The 26,177-nt window shown below is 38.9% G+C and overlaps 1 protein-coding gene across 2 annotated transcripts in view; it reads left to right on the top strand.

The window, feature by feature from the left end:
* The first annotated feature begins 783 nt into the window (after positions 1–783).
* Positions 784–26,177, top strand: part of NOX4 (NADPH oxidase 4) — a 109,315-nt gene continuing 83,921 nt past the window's right edge. The window contains exons 1-8 of one of the 2 annotated variants that reach the window (XM_058822667.1): positions 784–925; positions 9,906–10,016; positions 10,898–10,982; positions 11,639–11,736; positions 13,597–13,624; positions 15,841–15,913; positions 20,110–20,190; positions 23,995–24,223. In XM_058822667.1, coding sequence (XP_058678650.1) covers positions 917–925; positions 9,906–10,016; positions 10,898–10,982; positions 11,639–11,736; positions 13,597–13,624; positions 15,841–15,913; positions 20,110–20,190; positions 23,995–24,223 — 714 coding nt within the window. In that variant the 5' untranslated portion in view covers positions 784–916. The remainder of the gene's footprint in view (positions 926–9,905; positions 10,017–10,897; positions 10,983–11,638; positions 11,737–13,596; positions 13,625–15,840; positions 15,914–20,109; positions 20,191–23,994; positions 24,224–26,177) is intronic. The other variant, XM_058822663.1, reaches the window with a different exon arrangement.

Raw genomic sequence — 26,177 nt, 5'->3', positions numbered from 1 at the left:
CCGCACCATGGCGCTGTCCTGGAGGAGCTGGCTGGCCAACGAGGGGAGCAAGCACCTCTTCCTGGTAGGGGCGGCCCCGGCGGCTCCCCTCAGAGGGGCTGACCCGCGGGGGAGGCTCAGGAGGGGCCGGTGGGTGCTGGCAGGCGGCGGGGGCTGCCCCGAGAGTCGGGAAGCCTGGGCACCGCGTCCTGCCGTGAGGGGCACCGCGTCCCGGCGTGCGGGACAGGGCTCCCAGCGTGCGGGACAGGACGCCGTGCGGGTGCCCCGGCTCGGACGGGTGGGCGGGATGTGCTCCGAGCGCGTCCCGGTGCGCGGCTGGCCGGGATGGGTGCAGGAGGGTGCCATGGCCCGGGACAGTGCCCGCCTCCGTGCCCTGCCCGGCTGGCACACGCTGTGCGTGTGCTTGCTCTTTGTTAGGCTCTGTTTGGGAAAGTTTGGGGGAGAAGGTGCAGCTTCTTGGAGGTCATGTTCTTTACCTTCCTTTGTCTCTTTGTTGTTGTTTTTTTATTCTTTGAGTCTCTTAAATGCAACGTCCAGCTAAAGATTTGGGATAGCGTCTTGTATGGGAGTGCTTTGCCAGCTCTCGGTTGTCGTGAGACAGAAAAAAGTTTTGTGAAGTTCAATGAAAGTGAAAGTTTCCCACATAGGGGCACTTCCTTTTAATGCTTTAAAGCATAATATGTGCATGAAGTTTGCTTTTCCATTCCATTTACGTATGTTTATGAAGCTACAGACCTACCTATGAGTTTTATGAATGAAATGAAATGAACACTGGGAAGTTTGCACTCGTAACTTTCACTTACAATCTCTTGTTTCTGTTTCATTTCAGTTTTTCTGGCTCTCCCTCAATGTATGGCTCTTCGGGAAAACCTTCCTGCTTTATAATCAAGGGCTACAGTATTATTATTTGCATCAGATGTTAGGGGTGAGTGACCTGGACATTACTTTTTGCCCTGGAAATTGGGATGTTCGAGGATGGGATAAGGGGCAGAATGAATTTGCTAATCAAAAATGACACAATCTACCTGTTAACTTTTCAAAGTGGGGAAAGATCAGGTAAGAGTTTACTGGGATACTTCTGACAGTCGTTTAGGAGTAGAAAGCGAACGCTGTTAAGAAGAAAAAGAGCCAGTCAAGTGTGGGACTGCTATTCTTTTCCCTCTTCTCTACCCTCCCGGTGTTCCCAGCAGCAGACAAGCTCACAGGAACACAGACATGCTCAACAAATGACTGGAGCTCCACTTTTCGTCATCAGCGCATTTAGCAAGCTATGGACTCTTGTTGGCAAATTCTTTCCAATCCAGTTATTGTAATATACATGCTTGCTGAGGGACTTCTTTTAATAAGTCTTAGTTCTTTTCAGCCTTTGTCATTCTCATGGATCCTCTGTTCTGTGTGAATTCACTGTAATGCATGTAACTTCACTTTTGTTTTCTAATAGTAAGTGCTTTGATTCTGGGTGGTTTAATGAAGATTCAGATGTTTTGGTTTAGCAAGGGCAGATGAACAGAAAAAAGCAGATGAACACAAAAAGATACTTTGCAGACCAGCCTGCCTTGGGAAATTACCCATTGTAGTAATTTCAAAAAAACCTTATGTCTAAAAAGGCATAAAGTAAGGGTTAACATCTTTCTGGAAAATGCCCATGGGTTGCTCAGAATTTGACAATCCGGGAAAAAGTGTCTGAATAACATGATGCTTTGTAACACTATGTCATACTCAGGAATGCATTTCAACACAAAGTTGACATGGGATTAAACATAGATGATACACATCCTAATCTGCTGTAGAGCCTCTGGGGTTTATTTTTGGTAAATACAGGGTATATAGTTTCACGTGGCTGATATTGTCATAACTAGTCAGTACCATAAAGTTTTGTGATCTTGCTTGGAAATAAGTTGAGTTTATATGTTTTTCTCCTTTTTTTTTCCTTCTTATGGTTGATTCAGATGTGTTCAAGAGTGAATCTTAGCAAAGATAGTGCAAAAAAGAAGGGAATGACAATAATTAAATCCTTCGTGGTGGTGACCTTCTTGACAGAAAAAGCATGAAAATGTGTTTAATTTTACCTTGATTTCTAGTGGCTTTGCATCCCAGTGTATCCATTTGAAAACTGTGTTTGTTCCTGGTGGAGCAAATGGGTTGTTTGTAAAGCAAATGTTTTTGGGTAACGTGTTGGACCGGGTTTTCAGCTGGTATCAATCAGCAAGTTTCTCTCAATTCAGATTATTCATATGCCTCATACCAGCTCATCATCTGGTTGGGATTTTTTTTTGTTTTCTTATACTTTAAAGTGGAAGACACTTGCAAAATAACCTCATGTGTGTTCAGAACCTGTGAGGTGACTCAGGCAACAGATTGGTCAGGAGATGAGGATTAGGAGGTCACCCTTTTAAGTTTGTATAATTGTGTCTGCCACTGTGGGAAAAAGTAGTACAGAATTTAGGGACTTCTAAATTAAGGTTAAAAATGAAGAGCTAAGCCTAAAAGATACTTTTGTTCAAAGTTATAAAACTAATTTTAACATTCTGAAAATACTAAAGACTGTAAAATGTACTTGCATTTCACTTTTTACAGCTCATCTAAATATATTCAAAGTTAGGGTTTCGACTCTAAAATTTGTGTTGGACTTGATGATCTTTAAGGTCTCTTCCAACCAAGTAATTCTGTTAATTAAGCTTTTTCCCTTCTCTTCATTATATCTGTGTATGTGTATTAATCATAGAGATTGTTTTGCAAGGGCTGGGAAAACTGAACCCAATTTGGTTTCTTCAGGAGATGGCACAAGCAATACTACAGCTGCACAGGGATTTTTACCCCTCTTCTTTTTCTCTATTGGTTTATATAGTCACTGACCCATGGCCCATCTGTATAACCAGTATCCTCTCTGTTCTATGCCTGTGTAAGTGGTTTGCAGAACCTTTGTGCCATTTCTTGGTGTCTGAAGATTTTGAGATTTAAATTAAATTCTTCGTTTTTAATTCAACAGTTGATATTTTTTGTGTGAACAGATTGAACTCTTTAATGGATACTTCCATGACAACTGGTTCCTTTTTCCAGAGAGCTAACAAAGTTGCCCAAAAGGAGTGGCACTTTTTGATTTAAAAAAGTTTCTGTTTTTTTCAGTGAGGTTTCCTAAGGAGTTGGCTTTCTTTCTTTCTTAGTATGCTACAATAGGCTATAATCGCCTTAAGAACTTCTGCACTTGCAGCATGGAAAAATTTACTGCAGGTAATTTTGTTGTTTACCAAGTAATGGAGAACAAGAAGAGTTACTGGAGGAAATCAGAGTGTGATATGAAATGAGATCTTGGACTGAATATTCTGAGTATATTCAACTGTGCCATGTTTTTATGCCATCTCTGAGGTGAAGAAAGAGAAAGAATGGTGTTGGTCTTTTGTTCAGTGGTCCCTGAAGTGATTTACTTCCCTTCAGCTGTCTACTGAAGAATAAGGCTCAGGTTTATTCTTTTCCAATTGCCTTTTCTGTGATGTTGAGCAAGATACTTTAGGACAGGATTTCAAATTTTTTAGGTACTTTACTCTCACTCAGTCTTTCAATAACAATCTTCCTGATCCTTAATTCTACACCTGCGAAAAGGCACCAAGAGCATGGTGGTGTCCTGCAAGTGCCAAGAGAACAGATAAGTAGAAGGCAGTAACATGGTAGGAGGAAGTTGATCAATCTTTATGTACCAGGAAACTTAGTGTTATTTTGTGTCAAACATCTCTGCTTTGCTCAGTTTGACTTCTGTTGATGAAATCATGAACTCTTCACTGTGCAGGCTCTATCCCTGGGAGTTTTCAAAACCTAATTGGGCAAAAACCCCTGAGGAAACTTAAGCTGAGTTTGGTGTTGAACATGCTTAGAACAGGGGGTTTGAGCAGAGACATCCTGAGGTCCCTTCCAACCAGAATAATTCTGTGGTTACATAATACTTGCAGTGAAAGTTCACCAGAGCCTAGTGGATGTAAATCCCTTTCTAGTACTTTTTGCTTTGATGAAGCATCCCTTTGAATACTGAATTGCTTGTAACCCTGCAGGTCATAGTCTTACTGTATGAATGCATTCATTCACACTGGTTTGAAAACACCGATTTTCAGATAAATTGCAGATAAAGAACCTAATTTTTTAATGATTTCATAGGTGTTGACTTGTGGTCTTACATTGCTTAAGGAAGAGAAGCCCGTGTACAAATCCCCCGCAGACATGAATTTCTTATAAAAGAGTTTGGCGGAGAGGAAGGGAATATTCTATCTTTGTGTTCATGGTAGGTGCTATAATGTGTAGTAGGCATGAGTTACAGAAGGGGGAGAGTCTTAAATTACTTGACTCCAAAATCTTTGTTCTTGGAGATTTTGGTCCACTCAGTCAGTGAAATTGTCAAGACCGACTTCTTCACAGACTTCAGGATTTCTCTCTTCAAGCTAGCTGGGCTGTATTTTTGTCTAACAAGTTTGATTGTGCCTGGTCAAAAAAAAACAGCCATAAATTTGGTACTGGCCTTATAGAACTTAAGTCTTGCTTTAACAGTATTGAATGAAATGCTTGTTTCCTGTTGCTTGAGTTCCCTGTGAGCAGAAAGAGCTTTGAGCTCGTTTTGTCATGGCATGAAGGGTCTCTCTTTCCCCATTCCCTCTCTTGTCCCTGCTCAATTAGCTGTAATGCAGTCAAATGTTAATGCAAGAGATAAGCTTCTGGGTTTCAGACCAAAGTGAAGAAAATGCATTGTCAGAAGGATCTCTTTGGGAAAAGACTGAATAACTGAAAATGGGGCTGAAAAGTGCTGCCTCGTTTTTTTATCTGTACAGTTGCTGCCTTTTTATTGTGCAGTATTGTGCATAACATTAACCCTTTACTCACTGCTTGGAATATGTTCCAGTAACTCTTATGTCTCTCCTTGCTGGTTTATCATAACGACAGAGATTTCACTAATTGAGACCAAATTCCACTTTCATTGGTCATTGTGCAACCACACTGGAATCTGCTTACCCCCCACATTTTAGCATTGGGGAGAGTTGTGTATCTTGATCCTTTGCTTGGAGATTATCAGAGAAGTTGGAAGCTCTTACTGCACTCAAGATTAAGTTACTTATTTTCTTCAGTTTGAATGACTGATTTAAGCAGAAGAAGGAGTACATCCTACACAAAGGCACTGCTTATAAAAACATGACCTAAACTTGTAGACAAGAAGAGATGGAAAACCTTCAAAGAATGCCTGTGTGATGAGTTACAAGTGAACAGGGAGAAGACTGATTCACAGCAGTGCAGGGAAGGTACCCCATACATATTAAAAATATTCCACCACTTAAAATAATTTTTAAAGAGTTGCAGTACATGAGATTGGGATTTACAGAGTCCTTCTTTGAAATGTTCTTCAGGAGCAAAACTAGGTCAAACTTTCGTAGACGTTTTCACATGTTCTAGTAGGTTTCCCCTACACTCACATTTCCCTTCTTTTCTGCTGTTTCATGTTTTTATTGCTAGATCTCCAGCCAGATTTGACAGGCCTAAGGGGAATAATTGCTGAACATACAGTTCAGTTCTGTCCTTCATGTTAGGTTATCAGTGCTCTGTTACTCAAGAGAAGGAGTAGTCTGTGAAGAAAAGGAAGCTGGGTCGAAAGGAGTCGTGTTGTGCAGCACAGTTTGTTCCACCTAGGAAAATTACCAACTTTATCTGCGCTAGTACTGATCTGGGGAGGTGGTCTGTCACCTGTGTCTACAGAGCAGCATGTGGCTTGTGAGTCTTGCCAGAACCTTTCAGGGTGCCCTGAACCAAAGAAGATTGAAAAATTTCAAAGAAAGGCTCTAAGAGACAGCATCAAGTGTGGTGTCTCTATTGCACCATGACCTGTTCAGGGTGGTTGCTTGTAGGTGGTGAAGTCTTGAGAAACAGAATCGCATCACTCTCAGCTGTGGAAGAGTTTGCATTATTCTAACTTTTTTTTGATAAAAGATTGAGTTAAAAGGTGAGATAGGACAATATTGTTGAAATCTTAATTTTACAACTGTGTATAAAATATCAGATTTCTGTTCATGGCAGTTGCAGGTAACATAAATCTCTGTATTTATAAATTATGAACTTTGGGGAATTCTGGGGTACACAGTAAGGTACTTCAGCCCTCAATCTAATACTGAAATCATTTGCCTAACAGAGAAAGCTCCTTTTCCTAGCAGAGGAAGCTAATTTTCTCATTTTCAGTCTTGCTGGCAGCAAGATACAATGAGAACTGACTCTTCACTTTTCTGTCCTATTTTGTATGTTGTATGAGCACAGCCAGGAGTCTATCTGGATTTCTGTGGACTGTACATCAGACAGGGATAACTAGAGAATTTACATTCTGGAGCTCTTTTATGCTGCTTTGGAGAAGGTGGCAATTCCTTTGTGCTTGTCTGGAGGAAAAATCTAACCTAGTTTTTTGGATTTGAGTTTGTGGATGGTCTGGTTCCCTACTATTTTTGCCACAGATTTAGTCTGTAAATTGGAGTAATCCTTTAGTTTCTTTATGATTCTTTGCCCCTCCATGAAATCAGATATCAGTATACCAGAGATTTTGTGTGTGGTTTTTTTTTTTTCTTTTTGGTCCTGCAGAAATTTCACATGCTAGTAACATGCAATAACATTTTTTTTTAAGACAGTTAAAACTTCAGGAAGAAAATAGGATTATATTTTTCTCGTTTCTTAACTACTTAATAAGGGTATATATTCCCTTCTAGACCCAGTGAGTTGCCTTGGAGCAAAAATCATCGTTTATTCTACTATTGTTTAAAAATCCAACAATGTACTGTGTTAATTTGTTACTATGCCTCCCAGGCAATGCAAAGGAAGTTAAGAAAGAGATCTCTTGGAAACCATTTGGAAAGAATTAGTTTCATGGTAATATTTTTAGCTTTTGGCTAGATATCAAGAGCGAACTTAAACTCTTTTTCTTCTTGCCTGAATTTTGATTTTAAGAATTTCTAAATGTATTTCCCATTGTTTGCAAATCAGTCATGGGCTTGTTGCAGGAAATATTGCTGAACTTTTTTTCTTCAGAATAAAACCTTACATGAACCATTGGTAACAATATTTTAATATTTGAATCATACTTCTTTGAAAATGCTGTAAGTAGTTGCTTGCTGGTCTCTCTTTTCTTATTTTCTTTTTTTTTTTCTTGTATGTACAGGTGTTGATAGCATTGAATTATAATGAATGTAAGGACATTCTTCCATAGTGAATGCATTATGAATGAATATTTGCTCTTTATTAAATACTGGAGAAAAACAAAGGAGGGTTAGTAGGATAGCCTTTTCTGCACATCATTTGTGATTGATACTTGTTAAATTGTTTGGCATTTTACTTATAATCCCAGACTATGCTGAGAGTGTTGTCCAAATGCTTCTTGAACTCTGACAGGAGTTATTTCATTTATTTAACACTATTCAGTGTAGGATTGATTCTCTTCGAGACCAAACTATTATTTTGTTAAAGCTTTGTTAGAAAAATTGTTGTGCTTGGTAAAGAAAGTCTTGGATAATGGATGTCATGCCTGGTTTATATTTAAACTCAAAGACAACATAAATTCTTGGGAAAGTAGTGATGTATCATGTAGGCCATACAACAGAAGTTATTAAAATTTTCAAACTGCTCATTAATGGTATTGCAACTTTTTCAGATTTTGTGTATTAATCAACAGCTACAAAAATGATTCAGTTTGCTTCTGAAGTTTGCATTACATTATTTCTAACATAATTCTTGAGTTTTTCAAGTCATGCCCATTTAATCACTCCACTACTGTAGCACATCAGTAAGCCCCAATAAAAATTCCTATATGTTTTAATGACCATGTTTCTGAAGTTATTGCTTCAATGAGGTGTATAGCTCATTTTTAGCTTCACTTTAGAGGATTTAAATAAAATAGAGACAGTGTTGTACATGCAAACAGTGCATTATGGAGACATTTTTCTTTTCATTGAGTCCAGTCTGTTCAAGGGTTATTTCCAGTTGGGAGAGTCTAGAGTGGCGAGGAGAGGATGGCCTAAGGTCTGAAGAACATGGCTTATGAGGAAGGAGTAGCAGGAAAAAAAAGTCTCATTGTGCAAGTGATCAGAGAGTGAAGCAACAGATAAAATTGAAGGTTTTACGTAAGTAAAAAGAGGACTAACAGTACATTGGAAGAAATAGTGGAGGACATCTGGAGAGTGGGAAAGAACTAAGTGACATGGCTCATTTTAGTCTTATTTCTTATCATTCAGTAGGTTGGAGATGATCTGTTTCTGGGATTTTTTTTTCTGGAAATCCCACATTTACGTGGTAGAGAGCAAGGTAGAGCACATTTTGTGGGGTAATTTCTCCTACTTCTCATGGGCAGCTTTTTTGAGAGAGGGTCCCCTTGTGACTGCTCTGTTCTCTGAGAGCTGGTAGGGTCTGGTGAGGAGGTCCCTAGCACTCAGGTCTAATAATGTAAAGTAGCTGGAAGAGAAAAAGGTTTTAGGTGCAGAGCTTTGTTCTTCAGGTAGATTGAACATCTTTACCTTCTGTTTGCTTCCTGGTGCTGTGCCCAGGTGTGCTGCAGAGCAGGTGAGGTACATGGATGTTGCTAACTGGGAGAGCAGGAAGTTGTAATGCTTTATGGTACTGGTGTTTAGAAACCCTTTGATGCTGTTGTGCTTCAGATCTTGCAAGATATTCTGAAATGCAGTTATTCTGGTTTTTTTTGCTAGTATATATATTCATCCATTTCTGTGACACAAACATAAGTCTGTAAATTTTGTTTCTTCTTGATAACAAAGATAAGAATATAATAGATGTTACACAGATTATTTTTTTTTTTGTCGGAGAAAGTAAAACATGCTTATTGTTTTACGTAGTTTAATTTTGAAAAAGGTAGTAAACCTTAAGTAATTTTTGTTAGATAATTTTAACCTGTTCACTTCATTCACATGCTCCTGCAGCATTTGAGTTATCTTTAATATTATAATATTTTTTTACTAATTTATTCAGGAGTTGGAATACTTGGGGTTTTGAGAACAGTATAAGAAATATCCTTCCAGAAATCTGTTGACAGTCTAAAAGCATCTTTTATATAAGCTAGTAAAATGGTAATTCAACCTAGTAACTAGGAGAACAATGGCATTTTGCTAACTTTTTAAAATCATAAATGAATGAGATAAGATAATAAGATTAAAAATACAGGTTTATGACATGAATGTGTGCTTTGTTCATTTATTTGACAAGTGTTTTTGTTCTAATTATGTAAGTTCCAAATATATCAGTGAAAGCATTAGTGCAATTAGATTTCATTACAGTTCCCAGCTATTGAGCAGTTAAACTGAAGAAAACCTACTTTCTTAATGTGCAAATATGGCATTGCATAATGTGAATGCATGAGGAGTTTTGTGGCAATTCTACAGCAGTCCTTGAAGCATTATGACCATTTCAGTTTGACTGAATCAATATTTTTTTACATCTTTTTTTGTGGCTTAACAGAAAAATCATTACACTCAAGTGGCTGTCTACTGTCATCATAGTATTTATCACTCTTTTTGTTTAGTTGTGTCTGTTGAAGCTTTCAGGTCATTTCTCAGTGGACGCTTACTGTTGTCTCAAATGTTTTGTTCCATGTGACTTTGAGCATTGATGAGAATATTGGATCTTCCAGTAGAAAATTGTAATTTATTGTTGACAAAGTTAATTTTTAATAACTTCTTGATGCAAAGATGAGAGCTGTTTCCTTCCCTGTGAGGACAGGATAGCATGCTGTGTGTGCAGTGGTTTCTCCAGCACATCATGAAACCTCACTATTTTGATGAGTCAGGGAGCATGGGAACCATTTGGTTTCACAGCAGAGTAAAAGAGAGACAAGACTGATGCACATACCATTCCTTTCTGCCCATAATCTAACTCTTACAATGTTTGTTCAGCTAGGATTGTGTATTAGCAGAGCTTCGGCGTCTGTCCTCAATCTCAACTGCTGCCTGGTCCTGCTCCCCATGTGCCGTGTTCTCTTGGCCTTCCTGCGGGGGTCCCAGAAGGTGAGTGCTGTCCTTGGAATGCAGTGCTTGAGAAGAGGGCCTTGGGCTCTGGTATAAAAACAATAGAAAAAGAATCTGTTACATTCCTGTTTGTTCTACGCTATGTGCTTGCTTGGTGCAAGGACCAGACATCATGACTCCTTTGAAGACAGGCTTTGTCTGGTTTGATTTCACTTGTCTAGAGGGTGGTTTCTTCAGTGCATTTTTGAAGGATGGGGAGTTACTGTGGAGCTGTAGCCAGATAAATTCTCCTCTGTCTTTCCAAACTCTTATATTAGAGATATATGTGTCCTCTCAAGTGCTTCCTGATAGAATTCAATGGAGTAAACCCAACTTTGTCTCTGCATGACCACAAGTGTCCTACTGGATGTTCTATAAAAATACCCAACCTGATACATTTGTTCATGGGAGAGACAATGTTTAACTTCTTTGTGATTCACCAGTTGCTTTTACAGAAGTACAAATAATGCTTTTGAGGAACATTTGTGTTTGCTAGATGGTTGCAAATTAAACCTGTGACTTCTGTTAATCATGTGACAATATCTATAAGATTTGATGCCTGTAGATACACATATGTATGCAAATAGACCATTCCTTTTGATCTTGCTTATAAAAGAGTCAGTGATGCTTTCACAAGTAATGCTAGAATTCCTAAATATTAAGGCCAGGAGGTACATTATGTACTCTTGATATCTGTATGATTTCCTCATTAAGTCCTCAAAACTGTCTCTTTGGCATAATCCAGTAGTTTTTAAATTTAGGTACTAAGCTTGCAAAGGTGTTAAAACTAATGAAGTTGCTATTATGTCACCACAGTTGCTGTTAGTATTTTTTTATTTTCTTTGTTTTGGAAGAGAGTACTTGAATTCTTCTCCTTCTAGGTTGCCAGCAAGAAAACCAGAAGGCTGCTAGATAAAAGCAAAACTTTCCATGTGACATGTGGTGTTACGATATGCATCTTTTCAGGTGAGATCTCACTGTGCTGAGGATCAGCATCTTTTGGAAGCATGTTGATGCAGCACTTTGTGGTTTTTCTGCTGCAGTACATTTGGGGGTAGTCTTGCTCTGTGCTTGCTCATCTTAAATTGTAAATGCTTTCTCAAATGTGTGTGGGTTTTGGTTCATTTTTTGCTTTAAACACATAGGCGTACATTCTAATGTCAAGCCTTTCCTTAAAATGCCAGTTTCTTAGAAGGTAGGTATGTGAGACCAGGTCAAAATCTGCCCTTGCAAGTGAACCCTCATTGTACCTAAGGAATTTGAGTGAAAAAATCAGGGTACTACAGACTTACCTGCAGAGGAGGGAGCAGTGGAGGCAGCTACCCTGTTTTCTCTTTGGTGAAGAGGAAATATTCTTGGCTGGACACCTTTGAATGTTGTCTCTCAGCTGAAGCATTGCAGTACAGAAATCATCACTGTAGTATTAAAAAAAAAAACCTAAAATATGTACTGCCTTCTGTCATTAATATTTATAAGCTGATTTACTCTTGAAGAATAATTAAGAATTTCTGAGTCCCTGGTATATCTCATGCAGGTGATGTGATTATATCTTGGCATCTGGGTGGCCACAGGGAGCATCCAGCACTTGTTTACAGATTTACTCAGTTTTTTTGTTTTTTTAGTCTTACATGTTGCTGCTCATCTGGTGAATGCTCTTAACTTCTCTGAGAATTACAATGAAGAATTTGTGACCCTAAATGCGGCAAACTATCGTGGTGAGGTGAGCCAGCTCTCCTTTCATATTTTGGTTTTAAGAATATCATTTAAATATGTGAATATTTGCATATATAATGCCATTGTGTGATCTGTACAGTGCTCCTGTTTCATGCACTGAAAAGTCAACCCTTGTGTAGATTCCTGTGGATTTTATTTCTTTGTCTGGACAAAGCATGTATTAAAGCCAGCAAGGTTCTGTCTTGTTTGATTATTAGATGGAGAATGCAATCATCTAAACTTTTCACCTTGCACCTTGTTCTCTTGCTGCTCTTTTGCTTCTCTCTGTTCCTTGGGTGGGCCTGGTTAAGACATTTCTGCTGCTTTTTGGGCTAATTTGTTCTGTATTTCCATTGTTTAGAATACAGTGAGATTTGAAATTGATTTTGCATTTTTCAGCTGCAGTGAATGCATGTATGAGTATATATGCTAAGCATGGAGTTAGTTATCTACATGAACTGATTTCTGCTTGCGAAATACTTGATTTTGTGTGCCTTGTCTGACTGAGGCGCAGATGTCTTGCAGGAATATCAGATTTGTAGTCCCTTGGTCAGGTATATTGTATATGCTTGTGTATTTGGCAATGGAGAGATATTTGCTGATTTTAGAAGCAAGACCAGAGTCCAGCACCCTTTCTTCTTGGGCTACAGTCAAGTTCTCTCTTGTTTGTGTTCATTCTAGTCCCTGGTCTGCATTTCTTTTTATCCAGTTTCATTAGGAAATACTTAGAATGACCCTATCCCAGCTGCATCATTTCCTGGAAAAACAGAGCTTGACTCAGTCCAGGCTCCTAAGGACCAGCAACCAAGGTCTTCCATTCCCTGGGTGAATGATCTAATCACCCGGCTATTCAATGGCAGATAGACATGCCAACACCAACTATTGTGCTGAGCTTCTGGGTTGACTGTGTGTCTGCTTGTGTTAGGAGTGGTCTGATAGCCTTCCCTTCATCAGAAACATCAGCAGGAGCTTACCTCAGGCAAGAAGATTCCAGGGTTCTAAGCCTCTACTAAGCAGCCCTAGGAATTTTGCAATAGAAAATGGAGATGACAGCAAGTTTTTTAGGAACTCTAGGATCAAAACTCCTGAATTCTAGGTACTTTAGTATCTCTTGCATCTTTGTATTTGAACCCCACTTATATCCCTTTTTAAACCGTGGTGGACAGTCTAGATGCTGCTCTTGTCCTCTCTACCTTGGTATACACATCTGGATGCAGACCAGGTCAGAAAAAGGGTCACTTCATTTTTCCTGTGCTGTATGAAAACTTCTCATCTCCCCTCACTACATCTATCTGCAAGTTTAAATAAAAGTCTTCCAAGCAGTGAAGACAAAACCTCTTGAAGTAGAGGTTTTGTCTTCACTGCTTTTATCAGGGGAAGTGAGGCAGTTTCCCTGATGTTGAAATATTCCCTCTTCCTTTCACATGTGGTGAAGGACGCAGGAACATCTGTCAGATCCTTTGTGTTCAATCTTGCTTCACTAGGGTCCACTGCAAATGTCTTGGTGATGTAGCTGGCAATAAAATGCTTGCCTCTTGTCTTACATTTAAATTCAAAACATTTGCCTCTTCTGCTTCACTCTGTTCTCCCAAAGTTCTAAAAACAATTGTCTGTAAAATTATCTGAATCCAGATTATAGATCTGAATTATCTTTGCTGGGGGAATGCAAAGACTAAAGGTTTAGTTTTTGTTGAATTGCAGTCAATTTAAACTGTTACCAAATCCATTCCTGCTTCCAGATTTAGGGACTGCATATGTCTTAAAATGTGTGAGCTTCATGGGCTACTTATTATTGTAAAATTATTCGTATTATAGATATAAAATACCATATGTTGATATTATTTGGTTTTACTTGTCTGTTTTTCAGGACCCGAGGAAACTACTTTTTGCAACTAGTAAGTCCTGCAAAACTGAGTGAGAAAACTTTGTTGCTCTGCAGACAAAACTTCTTCTGATACTGTATTGGCATGCTCCATTTGTTGTATCTCAGCTGTATGGGGTTGTGTGATTTGTGTTAGTATAACCTGGATTTGCTTCTCCACTAGTCAGGAGGCAGGAGTTACATAAGCCCAGTAGTAGGATGAGCAGCATTTTCAAATCTGTTGTTGTACAGATGAGTCAGCAGAAATCCATTAGTTTCAAACAGAGATTCTCCCTTATATTGAAACCAAATTCCTGAATGATCCAATTTCTAGATAAAGAAACATAATAGAAAACCAGTCTTTTATGCTTCAGCTGGTTTATTTAAGGCCTGGTTGGGTTTCTGAGCAATCTAAACTGTTACATGGGAATCAGGCTTCAGCACTCATACAGAATAAATAGATGAAGACATTTTTGGTGCAGGAATTTAGAAGTGAGCAATGTTTGGGTGTGGAGGGGCAGGCTGAGCTGTAGCGCTTCATAAGCAGATAAAGTTCCTTCCTGATGCCGTTGCACTTTCTCCCTTATTTGGATCAAACACAAAATCCTGACTTGGTAGCATTTAGGGCACAGTCAAATCAAATCTATGATCAGACAGCAGTTTTTCTAGGTTTGTCAATCCCAATAGGTGTGCTGGAATTAGTAGCTGGTGTGCCAGTGTTTCCCAAAAACCCTAGGAAAGGTTTAGATCAGTTGAGAGAAGAAGAAGGGAGAATATGAACTGACAGAAACTGAGATCAGAGTTATCCTAAATTTAAAATTACTCTGTTCACACCCTGTCCTAATGACTGGCAATGAACATGTACTATTTGTGCTGGAGGAGTGCTCAAGAATTTGCTGCACTGGGAGCTGTGCAAATAAGCAAAAAAACCTTGGTTTCTTCCCAGACAGTTCAGAACCGCAAACAGAAGGAATAAGGAATCAGAAGGATTTATAGAGTGATGATGGCTTTTCAGATTAGCCCAGGAAACAACCTCCTTGTATAAGGGTGTGAGGCAGACTGTGGGAGGAACAAGTATTAAAGATTATACTTAGTAGAGGAAAGGAGAGTCAGGGACAGGGCAGAAATGAAACACTAAAAATGAACTGATAAACTGGGGCAAGACTGAGTGATTTCAGACTGATGGAGAAGATAATTGAAAAACTGGACATAAAAGGTGACCTCTGGCTTGTGTGACAGTGTAGGAAGCTAAATCAGGTGGTGTACTGCAATTGCATTGGAGGTATTAGTTCAGAGTTGAGATTTATTGCATGCTACACATCAAATCAGATTGAGAAAAAAGAAATTAGGAAGGAGGCAGTGGACAGAATGCATATTTTTTATTGCAGCTGCTTTTAACTGCAGTCTTTCCATGAAGGAGGGAAATCAAGTCTTTTTTATGCAGTCCATGACAAAGCTTCCATTGAATGTAGGTCTGTAAAAACTGAGGAGTGAGTTGTGGTGTGTCAGATTTTGGGTATCAGACTTTTCAGTGAATGAGTATTGAGAAGTTTATAAAAAGGTAAGATTTGAGATTCTCTCCTTTGACTTAAAAAAGACCTGAGGATAAACTAGTTCTGATAGAAGTCTTCACTTGAGCAGATGAGTCAAATCATTAATATTTTTAACCTTTCTTTCCCAAGTGCTGGCTGCTGATCACTCTCACAGGCCTTGCTCTATGGGCAACAATTTCAAGTGTGATACAATGCCATGGAGAGTAATTTCAGGCTCTTCCCCATTCCAGAATGAAATGGCCTGGCAAAAAATTGTAGTGACAGCTTGCATAGAAATTGATTTGCTTGAAATTCTGTCCCTGAACAGGTTTTTAATTGTCATGATCAACAGAGTGTGGTGTTTGGAATAAAAAAGAGACAGAAGCTTGTACAGTCAGTCTTGCACGTAAACAGTGTTTGTTCTTAGTTACCTGCTTAGACACAGATGTCACCAGCAAAAGATGACAGGAGCAAAGACAAATAGGAAATTTTGATGCATGGTGAAAGGCAAGGAAAAGGGGTATTTTTCTTTGGGAAGGTGTGAAATTAGACAAGAACTCTTCTTTCCTGTCTGGTTTGACAAGAGTTGTGCTCAAGAGGTAAGTTATTCAAGAGTTTAAATGAATCATGATTTGTACGTCTAATTCCACTTTCTTAAAAGGTCATAGTAGACAAGTATTCCTCTTCACAGTTCAAATATAAGTTATGTCCCTTTTAGTTCCAGGTCTGACTGGAGTCATTATGGTGTTAGTATTATTCCTAATGTGTACAGCGTCCACATATGCCATCAGGTAAGATGTAATATGATTGTTATGCTAAAAAATCCCATTTCTGTAATCATATTCTCCTACTGACTAGAGTGTTAAGAATACCAGTTTTCTTGTCCATTTTTTCCCCTAACTTGCAGTAAAATTAGCGCAAGGAACTTTGTGTGAAAACAATTACAAGACCTGATTGAATTGCCTTCTGAAAAAGTACTATTTAATGAGTGTGCAGAGCTAAAAATGTGGACCTTTAAAAATTTAAATAGTTCTTTTATTCCTGGTTGTAGGGGAGGCAGTGAACTCAGCAAATGGGAAGTTCTGTGCAGTGCATAAATTAAGTCCAGTGGAAGAGAAATAAGATGTTATTGTTATCTTCATTATTTTCACCAATTAATTGTAACAACAAATTGTAACAAAAAAATAAAAACAAAAAAGCCAAACCAAAATAAAACCCCAAAATCCCAAACTATCGGCAATGAAATAAACTGACATAAAACTATGCTACTGAAGTTGAGCATTGCTTTTAAGAGCTCTGCTTCTGGTTGTCAGGCATATTCTTTTTAATGTGAATTCTAATATACCAAGCAGCAATGCAGTATTGGCTCGGAGCAGCTGCTGGGTTTTCTAGTGGTCTGGTCCTCTGGTGGGTTGGCGTTCTGTACCAATGTAAATGAGCACATATGATAGTACCTGTGAGTGACTGATACCTGGGGGGCCTAGCCCAATGTTGTAGTCAATTTGAGACTTGGATTCTGCAATTGAACATGTAAAAATAACCCCTTAGTTTTTACAGAGGTTGAATTCCCTATGTAAGTGCATCACCTCAGTTCAGCAAACATGGAAGGATGTATTAATTATGTATCTTCAAACGTTAATGGTGCTCCACTGATGTTAAATATGTGCTTATGAACTTTGTTGAACTAATCTGTCTTTCCTGAGTAGCTGTGTTACCTGGCACTGTTATCCTGTGATTTGAGAAAGTAGTTCAGCAAATACTTGTGCATTTTCAGTAGACAAGGCTTCTTCCAGGGCTGAGACTTTTGTGAGGCACTGCAGGCTACTGAAGTGCAGGATTAGACTGCTGCACATTACATGGTCCACACAGATGGCTCTCCTGCAAAAGAAAGACAGTTTTTGGAACATGGAAAAATAAAACTATTACTTTATTCTGCAACATTGAGCCAGAACAAAGTCCTGGCTGTCTTCTTCAAGCCCAAATTAAATTAGAAAAACATCATGTATTAGTGATTGGGAAACTTAGAAAAATATATGTAGTTGTAAATATTCTTATGATGGCTGAGCACACAGTACCGTTTTAGGAAAGCTAATTGTAAATGTTCACTGTCTATCAGAAACTGAGCTTTTAAAAAAGTATTTCAGAGGCTGTTATGGTCTTGGATTTCAGCCCTAATCTGCTCTTGCACACTGGCCTGCTTAGTTATTTTTTCCTTTGTATGTTCTTCCTGAAATTGTTCTGTGTATGACTATGCCTCTATTTTCCTGCCTTTTCAGTAAACTGTCAAAATAAGTATTAGAAGGACTGAATTAGCTGCTAATATTTTAAGAGGATAAAGTGATTATATTTGAAAGTGATTATTAGTTGAAAAATTTTCTAAATTTTTTGCAACGTTTTACCTGAGAATTAGACCAACATTTTTTGTTCAGTAGTTGTTTTCAGTAGGATTATGAAGTTATCAGAAAACATAATAAATCCTCTCAATAAATGTTTACATTCCTGACAACTTTAAAATTAACGATATTTACTATTTGGAAGTTAGGTATTTAAAATAACATTAAAAAATAAGGTGCTGCAGTGCCATCTGTTTTTGTAACCAAATATTCTAGTCTTCAATTTCATCTTCAAAACTACTGCATATATCTTCCTTTTCAAAACTGTCTCTAACAGGATTAAAAATATTTTTCTAGAACTGTGCTGCTTTTAGTGTGTCCCTTTAAAGCATGATAAATTCCTAGTACATTTCTCAGTAAACTAACTCTTTCTGCTCTTCATCTGCAAAATTCTAAAGTAGGTTAACCAAAATTAAATATTCAATTTACCTCAAATTTTCAGGACTTTGCATTCCTAAGAAATGCATCTATTCTGTGAATGTCTATTTTAAGCCCTAGGAAGGTAAAAAAAGTAAATATTCTGAAGAGCTGTGAAAATTCATGTGTATCAATAGGAAGATTATTGACTATATTAGAATACTAATGTATGTATCTGTAGTTTAAGGATACAAGTAAGAAATACATAATTATTACAGTGTTGGAAAATACGCTTCATGGTAAGAGGTTCAAGGATTTACATACTTGTATAATTTAAGGAGGTGAAGTTCAGAGGGTCTGCTCACATTTAGGGCAACTTGATACATGTGAGGAAGCAGGATTTTATACTAGAGATATCTGTAGGAGTGCTGAAAGAAAAATAAAATGCTGAGCGAGCTGGAAGCTGACATTTAGACACATTCAGGAAAGAAGTGTACAGTAATTTTAATCAATAGCAATAATTAGCTGTTGAAAGCAACATGTCAGAAGCAGTCCAGGGATTGACTTTTCATCACTGAAATTTTGAAAAATTGATACATTCTGAAAAAGGTGCTAAAGAGCCAATAAAAATTCCGTGTGCAGCTTTTGGTATTATAGCATGGAACCAAATTAAACCAAAGCTCCAAGACCTGTCCTTGTCCCTTCTTATGGTATGGGGGTTTAATCTAGACCATCTTTAAGGTCCCGTTCTAGGATTCTATGACCTGTTTTGAGATAGAAAGTCTGTTTTACCCTCTTTGTGCTTTCCATTTGTGCTTCCACTCTGCACACCATTCTTCTTTTTTTCCTCTTACTGATGATTACTCCCACAACTCCTCATATATATTGATGAGTGACTGCATGAAAATGCCTCCCAGGATGTAGGGAGTTAGAAAAGGCTTGAGCAGCTTCAAGGAGGAAAAAAGTGTTAACATTGAGCTGACTAGGGGAAGAATGGTAGGGTGGAGGGGGGATTTCAGAGCCCCTTGCTGTATTCCTTCCTTTGCCTCCTTTTTCTCATCCTTTGCTTCCTTCCTTGTTATTTTGCTGGCTTGGATTTTATTTTGGTAGCTCTTGGACTGTCAAGGTTATTTTTCCTCTCTTGAGAAAGAAAACAAATAAGTCCTGTAACAACAGAACCAAATGCAGTATATGTTTCAGTAGTATTGAAGGAAGAGCAGTTAGCTGGTTGAGTAGAAGACCATAGGAGGGAAAAAGCTCTGGAAAAAAAAAGAAGTTAGCTGTGTCAGAGGAATAGCTTCTTAAACCATGTTCTCAGAGCAAAAGATATTTTTATTTAATAATTGTTTCAGTTTATGAATGGGGGTAGGTTCTTTGGTTTTAGAAGGAACTCTCCTACCATGCTGTGTAGTATGAGAGGTGTGTTTGTGTGCTGTGAAGTAGTGTATTTTCTTAGCCATTTGATTGTTGTTTATTGGTAACTATTTTACTCAAAAAACCACCCGAACAAGCTTAACAGAAAACAGTTCTGGATGGGTGTTTGCTTTGGTCTGGGTTTTTTATATTGTCTAACAAATTACTGATAAAAGGAAGTCACCTTCACCTCTCCTGATCTCACAATGTTCTTCTTGTTCCTCCCAAGACCATCAGTCCTGGAGCAGTAATGTATGTGGCTTCCTGCCCTGAAAATTCTTTTACTGTGCTCTTGTTGTTTCCTTGCTCTAGGTCCTATTCTTCCTGTACCTTCTTCCTACCACTCCATACCCTCACAAGGTTTTTACCCTTCCCACTGGCCCTTCTGCTGCTGTCCATGCTACCTGTTTGTGTGCTGCAGCCTCAGTGACACGTTAAACTGTATTGTGCTGGGAGAATGTAAGGTGACGCTCACAGTAAGGAGGTTGAGTTTTGAGACTGCAGCTGTAAGGATCTCGTGGGGACTAACTAGGACCTGTGAAAGCAGTCAAGTCTCCCAGTTTCAGAAGAGTTCTCCATCTGGCTCTGTACTTCTACACCCTTACCTCTCCTTCTCAGCTTGTTACTTCTGTGCCCGTCACTTGTTCTTCTCAACACTTAATTGTGTGCAAATACAGTGTGCCTGTGGGAAAACATTCTGGGGTTTGACTATTTTGCATAACTGTGCAGTGTATAATGATGTCCTGTGTGCACAGGTCTGCTTTTAATTAGCAGTGATTCCATCTGAGTTGAAACAGCATTGAACCATGGTTTATTCTTTTCAGGGTTTCAAACTATGACATCTTCTGGTATACACACAACCTTTTCTTTGTCTTCTATATGCTGCTGATGCTGCATGTTTCTGGGTAAGTAAATGGAAAATACCCTTCCTTGTCCTGAAGCACAACCAGAAAGAGCAGTTTCCTTGATTACTGCCTTTCCTAAGCTTGCTTGAGCACAGTGGGCCAACTCTGGGACAAGACGTTGTCCTCTGGTGTGTGTTTAAATAAAGACCAGGCTGTAGCTTGGAGATTTGTGTGTGCTATAGCCAACTTGAACAAAGTTTTTCACTTTCAAGATTATTCCTTTTCCATTCAGTGTCTAGTGAGAAATCAAGAAAACAGTTTTTTTCTGCCCTCTCTTACCTGTTTGCTGAGACAAGAATATGAAGGAAAGTTGCTCATCCCTTGCATTTTCCTTTCTGCCTTCCTTTTTGACTCCAAAGGAGAGGGAAGGAATGGCGTCTCCCTAATTACCTCTTTCTCTTTGCTTACAAAATTTCCTAGTTTTTCTTCTTTTCACAAACATCAGACCAGTGTTTATGTGCCATGAAGCTGATGGTGAGGTCTGTATCAGGCACAAACAAACTGAGCTCTGTTGCAAGGTAAAGCATCTTCCAGAAGTTACGACATATGTCTGCGTGGGTTGGGGATTGGACCAAGTGACCTTTAAAAGTTCCTTCCAACTCAAGCTATTCTATCATTCTGTGAAAATCTGTTCCATTAACATCTCTGAAGTTTTATTTGTAGATGTAGATGCAGAGTGTAGAGAAGGGAAGGTTTATTTCTTTGAATGTCATCAAATGAATGGGGTTTATTTCTTCATGTCATCAAATATCTATTGAAACACAGGGTGCTTGAGTGTGTGACAGTACGCCCTTCTGCTTAAAGTAAACTTGGAGAGGCAATTGGCCTAGCATGATCATTGTAGGAATAAGTTGTTGAATAAAATGTGCTGTTGAAGAAATCATGAGTTCAAAGCAATTGAAACTTCTAGACACAATTCCAGTTCTCTGAGTTTGTTGGTTTTTTTGAGTTATTGTTTGTTTTGGGGGCTTGTTTGGGTTTTTTGGTTTTGTTGGTTTTTTGTTGTTTTTTTTTTTTTTTTTTCAAGGGCATAGAGCTTGTTTATGGCTAGGGAAAATGGATCTAACCTGTTCTCCCCATCCGAGGCCAAGATGAATTTTTTCGAAATTATTCTTGACAGATGTTTGTCAAATTCTTTAAAACATCTGGTGACTGAGATCCTGTAACCTCCCTAGGCAGTCTGTTCCAGTGATTGCCTTAGGGGTATTTTTCATGTCCAGTTTAATTAATCTCCTTCATGGTGTTATCCTTTGCCCATTGTTTTCCTAACCATGTTCCATTTACCAAGTTTGCAAACCAAGGCTGCAGTAGTACAGCAAGTATTGAACAGGCATATTTCTGGCACACAGCCCCCTTAGTATTAAATTACAAAGGTATTCAGTGCAAATCTGAAAGAACTGAGTGTCAGAAGTGGGAGAGGAATGAGTCATGGAGAGTGGGAGTCAGTTCAACTTTAAGATGCCTAAATGTAGGTCTCTACATGTTTTCTCAGTGTCTTTCCCATTATGGTCTAATGAGTTCTGATAAATACAGCCAATGGAGCCTGAAGGATGCTTCATGTAATTTGCTGTTTCAGAGATCTACATTCAGGTGAGCTGGACTGATTCCTGGCTCCATTAGTGATATTAACAAGATAATAGGATGTGGCCAAAAGTTGCATGAGGGGTGATTTTACATTAGGAAAAATTTCTTCACCAAAGGGTTGCCAGGCACTGGAACAAGCTGTCCAGGGAACCAATGAAGTCACCATCCCTGGGAGTATTGAAGAGATGTGTAGATGTGGTGCTTAGAGACATAGTTTAGTGGTGAACATGGTAGTGGGTTAATGGTTGAACTTCATGATCTTACGGGTCTTTTCCAACCTAAACAATTCTGTAATCTCTTTTGAGAATAAAGGAAGCTTAGATATCCATGCTTAGATTCCCAGCTTACTCCTGTGTGGGACGTCTTTGAGATTTGCAAATGCATAGCCATTACTGTACAGAGCAAGGCATTTCCCATGGCTGAACTGCATAGGCAGGTTGATTAAGGTTTTACCTCTTAGGAGTAAAGTATTGCTGGATTCTTGCTTTGTTTCAAACTGTTGCAGGTATGTTCTTACAGTATCTTTCAGGCAGCCAACCACTTCTCAGCATATATAAAGTGATGTGATTCATCTGTCATATGTTTGTTCAGTGCAGAACTCAACCTTTCTGGGCACTGATCTTGGGTATGTAAGACTTACTTTTCCTTGGCAGCTTCAGAATTGGGAGTTATTGAGCTGCTGTTAACAGGCAGCTTTGTGATCCCTGTCTGCCTCTCAGTTAGTGTGTTTATAATAGGTTAAATAAACTAGAGATCACTGGAGGGGATACTCATATTTGCAGCTACTCTCAAGGTAATCCTCTTTGGGGGTGTGCTGACAAGAGAGAAGCTGTGGGAGTTGCTGGCAGGCATGCAAACAAGGTTCACTGGAAAAATACTGCACGGGCTTTGACTTCTAGCTAAATCCATGAAGCACCATAATATTTATGGAGCAGGGAACTAGCATAGTGCTGGGGGTATCTTTCACTTTGCTAATATGCGGTGACCAGCAGTGATACCAGATGCAAGTGATAGGCATGATTGAGCAATAAATGCAAGCAGAAGCATGGGTGTAGGTGCAAGGACACTTCCCAAATGATTCTCCCGGGGTCAGATGGAATTTAAGAGTGAGCAGGCTTAACTTCCAAGCTGACATGATTCACTAGACCATGTAGGAAGCTTGTTACTAGCTGTCAGGACTGCATTTTTGTAGGGAAGATTGCCAGTAGCCTGTCAGAGCCCATTTAGGTTGGGAATATTGCAGATGTCCTGGTTCTCTTTCTTCTGAGTTAAGCTCTGCTGCTGCTGTGTGTATATTGAGGAGAGGAGGGGAGAGCACCTGTCCTTATGTTTGATTGTATGCTTGAGCTGAGCCTTCATAACAAGGCTTAGCACTCAGAGAGCATTGTCTCAGTATGCCTCATTTCCCACCCAGCACCATCCTCTACAGGTGTCATTTAGCTTTTATTTTTTTCAATATATTCTTCCTTGTGGTTTTACTGTAACCAAATCTAGATTTGGACACAAGTAGTACTTCTGAGGAATTTTATTAGTATTATCTGTTCTTCCCTGTTTTCAGTGATTTGTTCATGTACTGGCAGAGTGTCTGAGGTTCCCAATTCTTTCTTCAAGGTTTTTAACTACAGCTTCAAAGTTCTCACTTCATTTTACTGTAAATATAACTTAGCTTGAGAAAAACTAAAATAAGGATGGATCTCATAAAATAATTTCCAAGGAAGGTTCCTAGGCTACCATGCAGGACTTTCTTTTTTCCTTCATTTGTATGCAAACATGATAAACACCAAGTAGTGGGAACATTCCTGCAGTTTATGATTTGGCAATTAGGCTACTTCTGCTACAAGACTGCCTTAAAAACAGGGCTTGCTGACTGTAGGGAGGATGAGTGAAAACAGCCTGTGTGTGATTGAATTGGAAATGCGATTATTAAATTTTTTTTTCAAGGCCCCCACAATATTTTCTCCATTTCAAGCAGTATTAAATTTGAGGCTGTTCAGTGGGGGAGTGCCAAGTGAGCTGAAAAAGTTAAACCTTGACTCAAGTGACAGAAGGCTCTATTGTTGCAAAGTTTCAATCTCATAGAAAGTCCTGAAGGCAAACAGAATAAAATTTCTAACAGAAGATGAGGCTTGTGACTGCTTTCTGAAGTCCTCTCTGAATGAAGATAAGTTGTTTGTTATTTTCTGTTACTTCAGAGTCTTTATTTTTTTTATTTTCCTGTAGGGGAGTGCTCAAGTACCAGACCAACTTAGAAGAACACCCTCCTGGTTGCTTTAATCCTAACAAAACGCTCCGACAGAATCTGACTGTGCCAAAGGCTTTTGGAGAGCTGTTTCCAGACTATACTACTGAGCCTTTCCCAGAGGACCCACCAGTACCAGAACCCTTTGTACAAAATAGCTTTACGAGAGTTTGTTCCAAGGAACCCAAGTTCCAGTCGCACTTCCCAGAGGTCTGTATGATCCGACATTTCAGGTATTAAAAGCCATGCCAAGCCTTTCAGTCAGCCATAACCACTAATTATTGCTTTTCCAGACCAGATGTTTTAATACTGGAAAATATTATTAAAACCTTTTGAGGCATTCAAAGATTTGGTGGGGAAAAAACAATCTGTATTTAACCCTGAAGTACATTACAATGTGGTGCATGGAACAGGGAGGGTGGAAAAATGTCAAGAGATTGGCTGTAATGTTCTTTTTTGAACAACACCATAAGGGATGTATTGATCCCGCTAAAAATGTGATTTTACAGCATAGCATTTCAGAGCAAACATTTATATAACATTTTGTAAGGTCCTTTTGTAAGCATTGTGTGGCAGTAGTTAATTGAAATAATCAAGCTCCATTTGTTCTCTTTTTTACCATGCGGATGCAAGTCCTAATACGCATTTCTGGGTTGCAGTTGGTTGTGGTTTGGCTTTTATAGTCTGTTATTTGCAGACAGGCTTGTTTTATATGTGGCATGGACAAATAAGTATGATGACAGTGGGGACAGAAAAGCCTATTCTTTTTTCAGTTTTCCGTTTTCCTTTTGTTTCTTTATGTTTTGTGGCAGCAGCTTTTTCTGTAGAGAAATTTTTTCTTTTCTTTTGAGAAAAGATGAGCTGAGTTGTATTGGCAAGTAGCCTGAGGAAGCTTGCAAATATGGAGTTCATGAGTCCAAGGCCCACCATTCAAAATGGTCCCATAACAGACCCCACAAGAGTTTCTCTTTGTTATTATCATTGTTGTTTTCTGTTGAACATGTGTCCCCCTTACTAGCTGCACTGGGAACTCATTTTTCTATGGAGTATGTAATCCTAATGAGAAGCAGTTAATTCTACCTTGAATTCCTCCAACAAAGCTCTTTGGATTGCTATTTTGTTGTGGTAATATTCCTGAAGTATAACCATCGGTGTGTATCTGGCTCCACATGACCCACAGGGCAGCAAGGAGTCTTCTTAGGGGCTTAAGATGCTTGCTTTAGAGCCATTAATGAGAAAGGAGTCATGAAAAGAAATGGCCACTCAGTGTTCTCCTGACAGCTTTGAAACACTATTTAGGACTTTTTTGGATTTAGAATTTCTGTGATATCAAGTTGAAAAAAAAAACAAAACTGAGCTACTGAAACTTGTAAGGCTTTTTTTTGTTGAAAATAAATGCTCTGCTAGTTGCAAGAGATGCTGATGTGTAATGTCAGAAATTGGGAAGGGAGGGAAGATGGATGAGGGTTGAGGGGCACTTCAGTGCCACAGCTTGAATGACTGAGCAGATGTGGAATTAGTAGATAAGTCTGCCATAAGCTATTGGTAATTGACTCTTAGGATGGGGTTTAGCTGAGCAGCTGCAAATGTCTTTATCTGGAGCATTCACCCAGGACTCCCCATATAATCAGTGTAGAGAAATGGGTATTTCCAGGGCGTTTTCTGTCTAGCGTACACATCTTCCTTGGGAGGAAATGGATTGTGATTGAGAAGTGCACATTCTCTGTTGTCTATGATTTTGCACTAGTTTAATATCAACATAATTTCTATAGCACAAGAATGAAGTTTTCTTAGGTTTTTACTTGAATCTGAGATGGCTATAAGAAGGTAATAGTTAAATAATATTGGAAGTCAGGCAGCGTTTTTCCAGAAATGTTAACCAATTGTATAGTACTCTGGTCTGTGTAGGTACTGTTTCTCTTTTTGCTGAAACCAGCTGCAATCTAACTACATCAAACCAGAATAACATGGTAGCAAATGAGGTCATTAGCATTTTTTTCCTGATGAGTTTTATGATTGAAATTGCTGATGCTTGTGGGTGATGCTGCTGGTTAGACTGATTAAGGCTTTGGAACATTCTTGGGTTTCTGCATGTAGAGAGAGAATGAATGTTAGATGTGAAGTGAGATCTTGAAAGAGCTCATGTTGTTGTGAAAATTGAAGA

The sequence above is a fragment of the Ammospiza caudacuta genome, chromosome 2, assembly GCF_027887145.1.
Source record: "Ammospiza caudacuta isolate bAmmCau1 chromosome 2, bAmmCau1.pri, whole genome shotgun sequence".
Taxonomy (NCBI): domain Eukaryota; kingdom Metazoa; phylum Chordata; class Aves; order Passeriformes; family Passerellidae; genus Ammospiza; species Ammospiza caudacuta.
Note: the sequence above shows the minus strand (reverse complement) of the source record. Positions and strands in the feature narration are given on the sequence as shown.